At 36.1% G+C, this 13,046-nt stretch overlaps 1 protein-coding gene across 8 annotated transcripts in view; it reads right to left on the minus strand.

Annotated features, from left to right (window-relative positions):
* The window catches only part of atg4b (autophagy related 4B, cysteine peptidase), a 25,726-nt gene extending 13,293 nt beyond the window's left edge, over positions 1-12,433 (minus strand). The window contains exons 1-12 of one of the 8 annotated variants that reach the window (XR_013786857.1): positions 12,342-12,403; positions 12,185-12,249; positions 11,223-11,324; positions 11,067-11,138; positions 10,018-10,116; positions 9,840-9,941; positions 9,656-9,728; positions 7,166-7,245; positions 6,789-6,982; positions 5,691-5,769; positions 4,525-4,667; positions 4,236-4,381 (exon numbers count right to left, since the gene is read on the minus strand). Coding sequence is in view for 6 of the 8 variants with exons in the window: in XM_079459594.1 (XP_079315720.1) it covers positions 4,236-4,381; positions 5,691-5,769; positions 6,789-6,982; positions 7,166-7,245; positions 9,656-9,728; positions 9,840-9,941; positions 10,018-10,116; positions 11,067-11,138; positions 11,223-11,324; positions 12,185-12,347 (1,110 nt within the window). In the remaining 2 variants the exon portion in view is untranslated. Of the gene's footprint in view, positions 1-4,235; positions 4,382-4,524; positions 4,668-5,690; positions 5,770-6,788; positions 6,983-7,165; positions 7,246-9,655; positions 9,729-9,839; positions 9,942-10,017; positions 10,117-11,066; positions 11,139-11,222; positions 11,349-12,184 lie in introns of all 8 variants that reach the window. The other 7 variants (XR_013786858.1, XM_079459595.1, XM_079459597.1 and 4 more) reach the window with 7 other exon arrangements.
* Positions 12,434-13,046: the final 613 nt, after the last annotated feature.

The raw sequence follows: 13,046 nt of genomic DNA on the forward strand, positions 1-13,046 counted from the left end.
TGTAGATAACAGTCAGCTTTTGGGGTGCAAAGTTTAGAGATACGTGAACTGAACTGGTTGTCAGTCAGCCTCAGCCTGCATTGCTTGTATGGAAATATTTTAAGGTGTCCTTAACTGGCCGTTGTTATTATTGTATACTGTTATCTGAGGTCTACGTATGAAGTTTGCGTGTTATTTACATTCGAAAACATCACAATCACTAAGTAATAGACAATTTTCTACCCGGGTTTTGAGGCCAGCATGACAAACGCTCTGTAAACTTAGTTGGAGCCTTCTGTGAATTTGGTTAGACAGGTAACGTTAGGTTATCCATTATCATATAGTGACAAATATGTTTTACTAACATAAGATTGCTGCGCCATTCATGTCGGATCCAATATTAACTGCATAGCACTGCTTTTTAATTTTAGTCTCTCCACAAATCCAGAGCTGGAACATCTTTAAAAATCAAATCCAAAGGACTGTGTTCTTCCACAACCAGGCACTGCACAATATTTAGCTATCTTTTTAACGGCATGTTTATTGCTTGCTCGCTCTATCTGGTTCCACACCCCTTGTGTTGTCATGTGCGAACCAATGGGCGGGGCAAGAGAAGTAGTCTTTGATATTCTTCTGTGGAGGCTGTGTTCAACCAAAAAATACGTCCATTCCAGGACCTGGCATTCACTGGGCCTGGTGCCAATAACGGTTGTCAACAACGGTGTTTTCAGTTCTGATACTTAAAGGATGTTCGCTTTAATACGACAACCTCTTATATACACAAAAGCTTGGGTTAAAATGTATGTCTTAATTAATTTCCCCTTTAATTGCATTAGTCTTTGAAGCATTTTCAAAGTGCTAATCAAAAATAAATCTGTTGCATTACCAGTGCTTGCATTTTCAATATGGTTGTATAGGTGTATAGATGTGAATATTTCAAATTGAAACATTTCACACACAATTATACTGTTTAAAAGTTCAATAGTCAAAATTCACAAAACAAAACCAGACAATTTTCATAAATTTGGTTTAAAAATTCACTTCCACAAATTCAGTGGATCAAATTTGGCTTGAAATTCAAAGTTTCACATTCGTTAATCCCAGGAGAATCCATAGAGCGCTGAATCCACTGATTACTGCTTCAACAGCATGTAGTCCAACTCGGTCAGGAATTAAGGTTATTTTTCATTCAGCATCATGTTCACATCAATCGTATGCATAATCAGCATTTACAGGACATTTATTGTGATCCCAACTAGCAGCTTACTGACAGCTGTAAGATGGTTTTCTAAAAGCAAAGATAAACACTTTTGTTGTATTCTGAATGCGTTTCCCAATAACGTGCCTCACATGAACATTGCTAGTATGACTACACGCCAAAGTTGCTCACTCACTCGCTCGCTTGCTCACTTAACCTAATTGTGTCTTGTAAAATTTGCTGTAACAAATATTTGTTGTTTACCTATTGCACTATTGCTTTTGTATGACATATCGCTTATTGCTCCCTGAATCCTTTGTAAGTCGCTTTGGATAAAAGCGTCTGCTAAATGACTAAATGTAAATGTACCTAACCATAAGATCTATTTACGGGTCTTTTCGGGTCAATTTGGTAAAAGCACATTCATTTTAAATTAGGCTACAAGAAACCCGATGCCATATCAGACTCGACCCGTAAATTGTATTTATTAGTAAGGGGGGAAAATAAACAACATTTCTCAAGAGTAATTTTTGAAGGGGACACAAATAATATAGGCAAAATTGTACTTATACAGATATTTGAACACAGAGGAAAGCCTTGCTACTATCATTATTGTAGCATGGAGACTGTCATTATGCGTCATTATGGTTCTTTTCAAATTTTCTCTCTGGTTCAATGAAAAACGCTAAATATAGTGCTAAAGTCACTAAATTGTCACCGGTGTGTGTGCGACTGTGTAACATGGGACCTGAATGCCAAGGAGGTTTAAAGATAAGGAACGTACCAAGCACAAGGTTCTCTCACCTCTGAAAACCGGTTGATTTTTCTGTAATTTATTTACATAACATGTCCAGAGTTTGGCGGACTGTGCGTCAGTAATTATGGTCTGTTAGGAAACATGGTGCTCTGTGTGTACTTTAGTTAAATGGCTTAAAGCCGATTTAGTATAATCATTTATAATCTATATGCTCACATCATAAGTCAAATTGTTACATTTAAAACCCGCCAGCTGCTGTCGTCTTCAAAAATGGCGTTTCCATCGGAAACAATGGAAAGAACACGCTGTATGCAGCCTGAAACGCCTCTGTGGAAACAGCCCCATATAGAGCTTTCTGCTGCTCACAAACAGACTATACATTTTTTTTTTTGTATCTCAAAACGGTTTATTACCATTATTTGCCGCTCTGATTCCACTCGCAACGCGCAAAACAATGCAGGCTGACTGAAAGGCACCTGAAAGCCACCTAAGGGCCCTTACACAGAGAGCAGCCTAGGGGCCCTTGACCACCTTAATCCGCCCCTGGGTGTCTATGTTGTTGCAGTATTTCCATTTTTTTATATTTATTCATTCATATACTAGTCTGTATTTATTTTGTTTGCATTCTGATGAAAAGCTGTAGGCCTATTTCCATTGATATCCATTGATATTTCTCTTTTAAGTGGTGTAATTATTTGTTTGTCGAAGATACATTTATATACTACATTTACAAAATATAAAAAAAAAACGTTTTTAAGAAATGACAATTATTTATATTGTAGATTATTTATTTTACATTCTGATAAAAATATAGTAATGGCTTGTTCTTAAATCTGTTTGCACTAGGTACTATTTCAGTTTGCGGTTTATTTTTATTTGTCTATTCATCTTAAAATGTATATTTATTGCTATTTTTCCTTTTTAGTTTTATACCAAAATAAAATGTTTTATTTGAATTTTGAAAGTTTATTGTGTTGGTGTTACGTAACTAATTTAATGCTTTAAATCGTATCATATCATTGTACATGTCATTCAAAAGTCTTCATGCAAACAGCTTCACTATTTTATTTTAAAAACTTAATGCAGAGTATGGTTCAGTGATTCAATGTTACATTTAAAAATGTTCTCATCTCAAAACTCAAACCATTATTTGATGACTTAAGATTTTATGTTTGTATTTGCCGGGCTATTTATTCACAGAAATTACCTTTTGCATGAATATGATACATGAACACTTTATGTTCATACGTACTTAACCCACACCATCTTAACCTAGGGGGTAATAGTACATATCATATGCACGTAAAAGTAATGAATTCGTACTGTATAAATAGCACACAAAATACAAACATAAACTCGTACTATTGAGAGGCAGCACTAGGAGACCAGGTAGGATATTTCAATAATTAAATTAATCTTATATATGTGTGACTAGTCCATTGATTCCAGGCCACCTGGAATTGTCCCCCTTCTCCATGTACGTCCAGGGATGATTGGTGAGCTAAGCACCAGTAAAAACATCAATAAATGTTTTCTTGGTAATGCATTAGAAGAGATCTATGAGAAAAAATAAATGAACTTTATTGAGCAAAGGAGTGGACTTTGCGGCCAGCATAAAAAACGTATCTGCATTTCTTGCTTTGGTCTTCGTCAGAACCGATTGAACAACTGCTGGTAAAACGATCAGGCAGCAGGTAGCAGGTTCATGTCATGTTTTGTTATGTTACCCCCACGTGGGTCTTTGTTTTATTATTAAAATATCTGTTAACCCCTTACCCTCTGTCTGCGACTGGGTCCTCTGTCTGTGTCTCACCCATCGCGATCATGACAATAAGGTAATTGAATAAGGGAGAGGGATCATTTTTGTATTTTAATTTACTTGTCAATATAATAAAATGTAACTTAAAATACATTTTATCAAAACAAGCAAGACAAAATAAAAAAAGCACATTTTGACCATTCAGTTGTTGCGTTATAAATTTAGGTGCGTTTTTAAACAACGCGAGCTGTGCAGACACGATTCTTCTTTATACAAAACAGGCTTTGCAGACGTGTCTTTTTTTTATACAGTTATAATGTCAGGCAAACTCTGCACCCTCTTTATACAACGCAAGCTTCACAGTTATAAAGTCAGGCCAGCCTGTACAGTGTGAGTTTATATGCCCCTTAGCCTTGTTCATATTTGTTTACTACTTGATTTTGAGCACAGTGCAGCAAGTCACATGACGAAAGTGAAACATTTGTTGAAATCACGATGCCGTTTCTTCTATTTATTTACCCTCTGCATTAGGCTCTACTTACAGCAGCAATGGAGGGGTCAAGCTCACATATATGCATTCGGCAGGGAGGGTGCTGGCAGTGGTAGGACTCATCCAGGAACTGACCATGTTCATCTGGTTCCACAGCAGGCTGAGAGGTGTGAGGGTCTAGGTAAATGAGCTCTTCACCTGCAACATAGTATAAGACATGCATGAGCAAGTTTTGAGCTGAATAACAACATTACTGTCTTTTAAAAAGCTGTGACCATTTGAGTGCAATACTTAAAGGGATACTTCAGTCAAGAAACAACATTTCCCTATGTTTTACTCACCCTCAAGGCATCCTAACTGAATATGACTTTCTCTTGAAGTTTTGAGTTATCATACAATGTATAGTTTTCTTCCAAGCAGTAGAATGGGAGTGAATGGGGGCAAATTACGGTAACGAAAGCTCCCGCACAGAAGAGACGGTATCCTATTGGAACAAAATGAAAAAGGCTGCATTAGTTACTGGAACTTACGACACCTCCGCTTAATTTGCCGAAAAAACAAGCCTCTGGTTCCCACGCAGCAGAGGGATAACGGAACAGATCTTTGTTAAGACCCCAGAGTCGTGTCGAGCAGTTCTTTGATTGATGGATGCACTCTTTGGAGGTCCAAACAATTGCCCCACATTCTACCGCTTGGTTGAAAAACTATTCTTTGTATTATAACTCGGACTGCATTATTCTTCAAGAAGAAAGTCATATTCAGTTAGGATGCCTTGACGGTGAGTAAAACATGGGAAAATGTTGTTTCTTGTCTGAAGTATCCCTTTAACTATAACTACAAAACATAGTTACAACCAAAGCTATAAACAATGTGAATCCCTTAATGGAGCTTAAAATAATGACTGAACTTAAAGGTAAAGCTGCCTTGAAACTGTATTATCTGTATCGTTTATCTGTAAGTGTTCTACATAAATACAGCTTTCTATTAGGGATGTAATGATTCACCGTAAGCCGGTTGAAAATCGTAATCGCAATTATAACGTGACGATTCAAGTGTGTTGAGATGTCAAATGAATCACGATACATGTTATGAACAGCAGGGGCCGCTGTATTTACTGTAAGCTTGGAAAATTTTGATGTTGCAATGTGGTAAAAAATTTACGTGGAAGTTATTTATATTACATTTCAAAAAATATTTAATTATCAATTATCAATAATTTAATATTATATTAAATGATTTATACTAAAGAGACTTTTGTATAATATATTTTTATTTGATTTGGAATTTGTTTTAAAATTGCAATTTAGTTTTGTAGTTTGACAAAATAAATACTAAGAAATTAAATTATAGAAATTAATATAAGGGGCACTTCTAATTTGCCTCAACTAATAAAAATTGTATCGTATCGTGAGATCAGTATCGTGAATTGTACTGCATCGTGAGCTGAATGAATTGTTACATCCCTACTTTCTGTAAAGACAAGGATAGGTTGATTAACTTTGCTCACCTACAAAGCCAATGAAGTAGTGTGCACTGTTTGGTTTCCCACCTATTACCCCCAAAGACTGAGACATCATGAAGCATTGCTGTTGATAGGAAAAGGTCAAACACTTGACATCATTAAAGGGATAGGTCACTACTAAAATTTAACAAGTCTTTCATTAACCATGTCTACTGTATATATATTAGGGCTGTGAACGTTAACGCATGCAAATTCAATAAAAAAATCAGATTAACGCATTAAAAAATTTTACGCAATTAACACAGCATCCGTTTATTTTGTCATCCTTTGTCTAGCGTTACATTATATATTCAAGCTCATCTTCATGTAAAGGCCTTTTAATCAGCCCAGCTCAATTTAAAACAGTTGCTTTGTAGAAACAGTTCATTGTAGATATAGCGCGGTCGCGTCTAGTGTATACAGTCACAGCCTAAAGGATGCGCCGTGTAAGAATCTTTAAGACAGCGCACCAGTATTAACTTCTCTTTCGTGCTTGAATGAACAAAAACACAAAAGATTATTATTATTAACCCTAAAGTTTTATATACTATTTCCTTAAGCACAAATTTCAACATGTTAAATAAAATCCTAAATGAATGCAAAGAGTTGTGAGTTGGGATAGGGCGTCAGATCTGCATAGAGCGGCAGCTCTTAAAGGAGCTGCGTTCTTAAACCTGCAGCTGTGACTCAAAGAACAAAAGAAATCAATGTGTTTTGTAGCTTTAATTCTGCATCCAATTTAGAATTTAACATTAAAGACTGAATAGTGTTTGAGAACATAATTCGATTTCTTTATATTTTCTACCTGTTAAACATGATAGTTCTCAATTATACTGTACTTCAATGTTGACCGGCAATAATTAATGTAAAATAAAGAAAAAATAATCTAAATTTAATGGAGACATCAGTTGCAGTACTAATATCAGAATGTTGGGTTTCATTCATAAAATGATGTTTTTAATGAAATCTGTTGTTTCTACATTGGAGATTAAATGTGAAATTATTATAATCTTAACATACATTTAAAACATTAATATTATGTGCGATTAATCAGATTTTTTTTCAATCGATTGACAGCACTACTATATTTACAATAGATTATACCTTTAGTGGTTCAAAATAAGCTTCATTGATATCACTTAGGCCCAGTCTTAAAGGAATCAGCAGAACTAATGGTTTCCAAAGAGCTGTATCATCCAGAGCACATGCCCCCTGTAGATCTCCATTCATCTCTTGAGGTTCATGAGAAGCTGCACATGCTCCCCTCTCAAAGTCCAGCCATGGCATACACAACCTTTCTACAGACAGCAATTAAGAAATTATGAACAAAATATTAACTGTTAGTCATTTACTGGCACAGCAAGATCTCGATATCTGACTTCAAAAAACATGCATAAAAGGTGTATATACATGGAAACATATATTCAGTAACTAAACTTAAAACCTGTATAGTCTTAGGAGACATTAAAAAGACAACTTACTGATTTCCTCTATAACCACAGTATTGTCCATAGCTACATGAACTGCCAGTCGGCTCCAGGAGTCAAATACTGCCAGTTTCCTAGATGAAAACAGTTATATTTATTTTACTTATTTGCAGAAAGCACAACAGTTTAAAAGTCAGTTTCACACTGCACGCTTAAGCAGTGCATAGGCAGAACGGGAGCAGTGCATAGGGAGAGCATTGGCAGCACTTGCCCATTGTTCTTTCACACCAGCAGTGTATGCAACACGTACCGCACTGCCTGGGTACCACAGTACAACAATGCAATTATTGCATTACGTTATTTTAAAGTGATTGTTTAGATTAGATTCAACTTTATTGTCATTACACATATACAAGTACAGTTTAACGAAATGTAGTTTAGGTCTAGCCAGAAGTGCAATTAGCAAGTGCAGGATATACAGTTACAATAAATACAGGATACAATATTGAGAAAATACAATACAGTGGGCATGGACTACAAAAATATTTTGCAGTAGGTATGTTCTATGAAAATATGACAGTAGGTATATACTATGAACAATACATACAGATGGCTATATACTATGAACATTAATGTACAGGTGGATATGAACAGATAATAATTTAGGCTGAAATAGTGCAAGTGACTTAAGTGTGCATAAATTATTGACATTGGCTATTAAAGTTGCAATGCAATAGGTGAGTTAATGCAGTTGTTGAAGTTACAGTGCAGTGGATGAGTTAATGCAGTTATTAAAGTTACAGTGCAGTAGATTAGTTAATGAAGTTACAGTACAATAGATGAGAAGATGCAGTTAATAGAGTTACAGCCAAATATAGTTCAGCCAAAAATGAATATTCCGTTATCTTTTACTCACCCTCATGTAAATTCATACCCGTATGATTACTTCGTTTTGATTAACACAAAGAAATATAATTGGAAGGTGCCCCATTAAGGTTTGTTTTCTTAAAATCTTCGAAATATCTAATTTAGTGTTCAACAGAACACTTTTCTACTATTGTAGCGGATTATGTCTCAGAACTGAAAATTGCGAACATTCTTCCAAAAATCTTTTGTTGTGTTAGACAGAACAAAGACATTTATACAGGTTTGAAACAACCTGAGGGTGAGTGAAGTCCCATTCACATTGCCCCCGAATATTCAGTGCAAATGCTTGTCGTGATAACGTTCTAGAACAAAAAGAATAGATTCTTATGAAGCCTTTCATATTGACCACGAATATCGTTGCGAAAAAGCAAAGGTTTTTTTTCCTTCTAGTGCAATAAATCTTTCCCCATTTGCAAAACGATGAAACTGACCGTCCAATAAGAATCAGGCATTTTACATCACGCGCCTATAGCCCTTAAAGGCAGCGCGGTGGCGCTAAAGGCTCAGAAAGCTGTTGTGAGAGAATGGATGTCTAGTTGGCACTGTTGTTGTTGTCAAAACAGACAGAACCTTTTGAAAAAAAAATCATAGCAACTGCAAAAACCGGGACAAAAAATAAATTCTGTGGCATAATTTGAGGTTGCATTATAAACAGTACATCTATATATATTTTATTGGTCAATAACTAAAGTTAATCTCAATACTTTGTTATATAGCCTTTGTTGGCAATGACAGAGGTCAAACATTTTCTGTAAGTCTCCACATTTTCTTTCGAATTCTCTCTCTCATAGTTGAAGTGTACCTATGATGAAAATTACAGGCCTCTCTCATCTTTTCAAGTGGGAGAACTTGCACAATTGGTGGCTGACTAAATACTTTTTTGCCCCACAGTAAGCTGCATGCAAATGCCATTTTGGTAACTAACTAACTTCTGTAGCTCAGTGGTAAAAGCATTGCGTTAACAACGCAAGGTTGTGGGTTCAATCCCAGAAGATTGCAGATACATATGTAAAATGTATAGGATAATGCTATGTAAGTCGCTTTGGATAAAACCGTCTGCCAAATGCCTAAATGTAAATGTCTTCTCGAGAATAGGGTAAACCCAATAATATCTTTATCTCTTCCTTTGCTCATTCACTCAAAAAACAATAAACTCAACTTTGCTGCTGCAGAAATCTATTGTTCTTGTTCTGCTGTTGTAAGTATGTAAAGCAAACAGTACTAGTAGCCTGTATTGCTTTACAGTGCTTTAAGCTTTTCTTCTCAGCAGCCGAAGCCTGAATACGTGAATAGCGGCGTGATGTGTTTAGGTGTGAAATGCTTCAGTGCCATTTACCATGCGGGCATCAAATCGAAGAGAGCGAATATTCGTTTCGTCGTTGATATGAAAGTTGGTTCATACTACTAACTTGTTTCTGGCCCTTCAGTGAGCTAAAAAATTGCTTTTTTGTAATGAACTGTGTTCCCTCTAAACCCACCACGCGAGCTCACACTGTGTATGCGTGCGGTATGAATGCTTTCAACTGTTAATATAGGAGGCAAAAATTAAGCATTGCTTATGCCTGTGGTGTGAATCAGGCATTATACTTAAATGACAAAAGTCTTCTGGAAACTTACTTGAGTACCTGTGCAACTGTATTAGGACCATACCATTGGCCAATAGACTTGCCCTCACCTACACCCATCTGAGCTAAAGAAAACAAGAAAAGAGTAACCCATTTAATGCATCCAAAGTAATTTATTCTTCAATCACTCCGCCATTGCTATACTTTTGAAATATTTGTATTGACTTGAGTAGTACCTATTTGGTGGATGGAATAATAGCTGTCCTTCTTGTCGATAAAAGCATTGAGAATACTGATATATTCCGGCCTCTGCCGCTGACCTGGACTCCATCTCCAGTCTAATAAAACAATTAATATATCAGACAACAGTAGAAGTACATAACAATGCCAATAAATCCACCTATTTCCATGTACCTCTGCCTAAGTGCCTGCAAATTAAGGCCTCCCCAAGAATCATCTGTCCACATCGAAGCATGCAGCCCCAGCCAGTATCTGAAGTAGGCCCAGTGCCACCTGTAACATGACATCTTTTAACAAACCCATATGCAAAAATTATATTTTGCGACTACCCTTAGATTATGACTGATGACTAAGGGTCTTTGAACACTCAGTCGGAAATCTTTGCATCTTAATCCAACCTGTTCCACAATCATCTGTCACACTCTCTCTTTATATTCTGTCTTTGTACTCTGCACTTTGTTTGTCATACAGTGCTTTGTGCTGTGACACAAAGTGGATCTACTCAGACACCATCCTGGATCTAAATTGTCAAAACGCCTCTCAAAATGCTTGATACTGAAGTGAAAAATACAGAGAATTGAACACGGTCCACGTTTTTTAAGACGGACGAATATTGTGTTGATGGGATTGTAAAGGGACGTTCACATTATAATGATAACTATATTTGCATTTACACCAGCGCACGATAACAATAACATTGTTTATTTTAAGCCTGCACACTGCAGTGTTCTCCATCACTAAAATTAATGTAGATGACCTGCTGATGCTTTCGTTTTCATTGCTGCATGTCTTTTCTTCAAAATAGGCTATGACTGCAAAGGCTGGATGCTCTCTCTGACGGCTGAAAGTGCGCTCATATCCGGCACGTAAAGCATATATGTTGCCAGCTTGCTGACTCATAAGCGTTACATAGATATAATATCCAGTCTTTAATTCTGACATAACAGCCGCATTGTGATCACCAATAGTCAAACATTATTTGCCAGAAACCGTCTGACAGTATGTTTTATCATTCATAGGCTGGAAAAAACTGTTCTGGAAGTGATCCCAACGATATTGTTCTCTGTATCTTTATTGTTATAGTTACGGTGTGAACCCCGCTATTTTCCTGAATTAATTGTTATAGTTATCTTTATAATGTGAACAGCCCTTAAATGAGATACTTTTTTAGCGTACGAAAATGTCTGACTCAGTGTGCAAACATCTTAAGGCTTAACTCTCACCGATCGGCTGGAAGTTTTTTCTGTAGGTTAACCACAAACGTGAGGTGACATCAGCCAGAATTTCATCCTTCTCTGGGATACACAGAAATTCAATTTAGAACCTAAATCTAAACACAACACAACTGATTTTCAAATAAATGTTTCCCACTTAGTTACCTGTTAGTGCGCTGAACTGCTTTCCTAAAATCCAGACAGGCTCTATGGTCTCTGGGAAATCTTCTATCTCACCAAAGCGCAAAGAGTCATATGTGAGAGTAGCTGTTGGAGGGACAGGAGACATAACTGCACAAGAGTCATTCTATATTTAGGGGTACATTTCAGGTCAGGAAAAAAGTCTGAAAATTAGTATTCTTTTTTACAAATAAACTATGTGGTTGAAAAATATATGTCTTCTAATGTCCCTCAAAAAAGGAAATTACATCAAGTAAGTAAAACCTTACATTGACCAAAGCAGACAGCACAAAAAAAAGCAAATTCTCGTATAGACTATGCCATTTTAGCAAGATAAAAGATGGATATTTGTTGTATTTTTGTAGTAAATGAATTTGAAATGTCCTCTGATATAAAAGTTATCATTGCCTGAAGTGTAAAGTTAATGAAAAATAAGTCAAATTGATGATAGAATACATGGACATGTACCACTAATTATAGAATGACTCACAGACACTAAAGAAACTTTCACAACAAGAAACAAATGTTCAACTAAATATATAAATACATCCTTAAAAACACTTGCTGATCTGAAAGTATCACGTTAGATATGGCACAGAGTAGTCTCTGACCAGTAACATATTGGAAAAGATTATTAGTGGAATGAAGAACATACTCTTTAAAAATTATAAGAACGACCTGCATCAGGCTTCGTCAACATTAACAACGAACGGGCTACCAGTTTTTAATCCTAGCGACAGCATTTCTGTACATTCTGTACCAAAATACGCTGCTCTAAAAAGCGTTAATGTAGCTGAATAAAACGGCCAAAATCGAAAACATTTTTAGGTTGACCTTTTCATTTTGGCGAAGTAAGATTTAGGAATTAAAACTGTGTCCATCTCTCATCTAACAGCAGACTGCTCTACTTTACTGTCCAGTTGCCAGAAGTTGGGATATTTGTGTACCATATTTAATGATAAAATCCCAAATTGTAGAGGCCGCTTCTCCAGTAACGGGCATGTAGTTGGATCTCGAAAGAAGAATATAGCTTTTAAGCAATTTCATGACATCTGAACAAATGTTCGATCTTATAAAGGACTTGTTTTCTCGCGGTTTTCTTACCTGCATCCATCCCGACAGTGATTCAGCCCGTCTTGTTTGTTGAACGTTCCTTAAACGGTACTGACCAATAGAGAATGACTTCCGCCTTATTCAGCCTGCGTCATACCTGTGATGACAAATCAAATCATCCGAGTGGTTGGGTAGCTATTTTAACCAATGAAACGTCCCAAGGGCGAGACATATATTTCCTCTCTGGGGAGCTGTTGTAAACAATCTTTTTAGTTATAAGGTTATGATTGTCTTTTTAAGAGTCTGTCCGCTTCTTTCCGAAATTAAAAGATGCATATTTCGAATATTTTAATACGCAATATGCACAGAGCGCAGTCTACGTATTTCCGGGGGCAGTGGCTAAAGGGGAAAGGTCCTAAAGCACAAAAAATATATGATATCCTAAAATACTTCACAACTGAGGTTAATAGCTGAACAATGACTGAAATCTCACCTTATGTCATGTTGTTAATTTATTTATTTTTTTTACATTTTTTTATTTATTTATAAATCATCTTTATTTTTGTTACTAAGACTACATATATATTTCCTGTTTGTATTAAGAGCTGCTCCCTCAGGCCATATTTTTTCTGTATCCTATTCTGAAGAAACGAATGCTATGCAGCCATGTTTTTTTTGTAAATCTTGATAGTCTGAATAAGAAAAAATACATAAAAATAGAACGACACGTTTCCTAGAACCGGTTTGCAATGGTGT

Source organism: Barbatula barbatula, assembly GCF_947034865.1.
Source record: "Barbatula barbatula genome assembly, chromosome: 7".
NCBI lineage: Eukaryota > Metazoa > Chordata > Actinopteri > Cypriniformes > Nemacheilidae > Barbatula > Barbatula barbatula.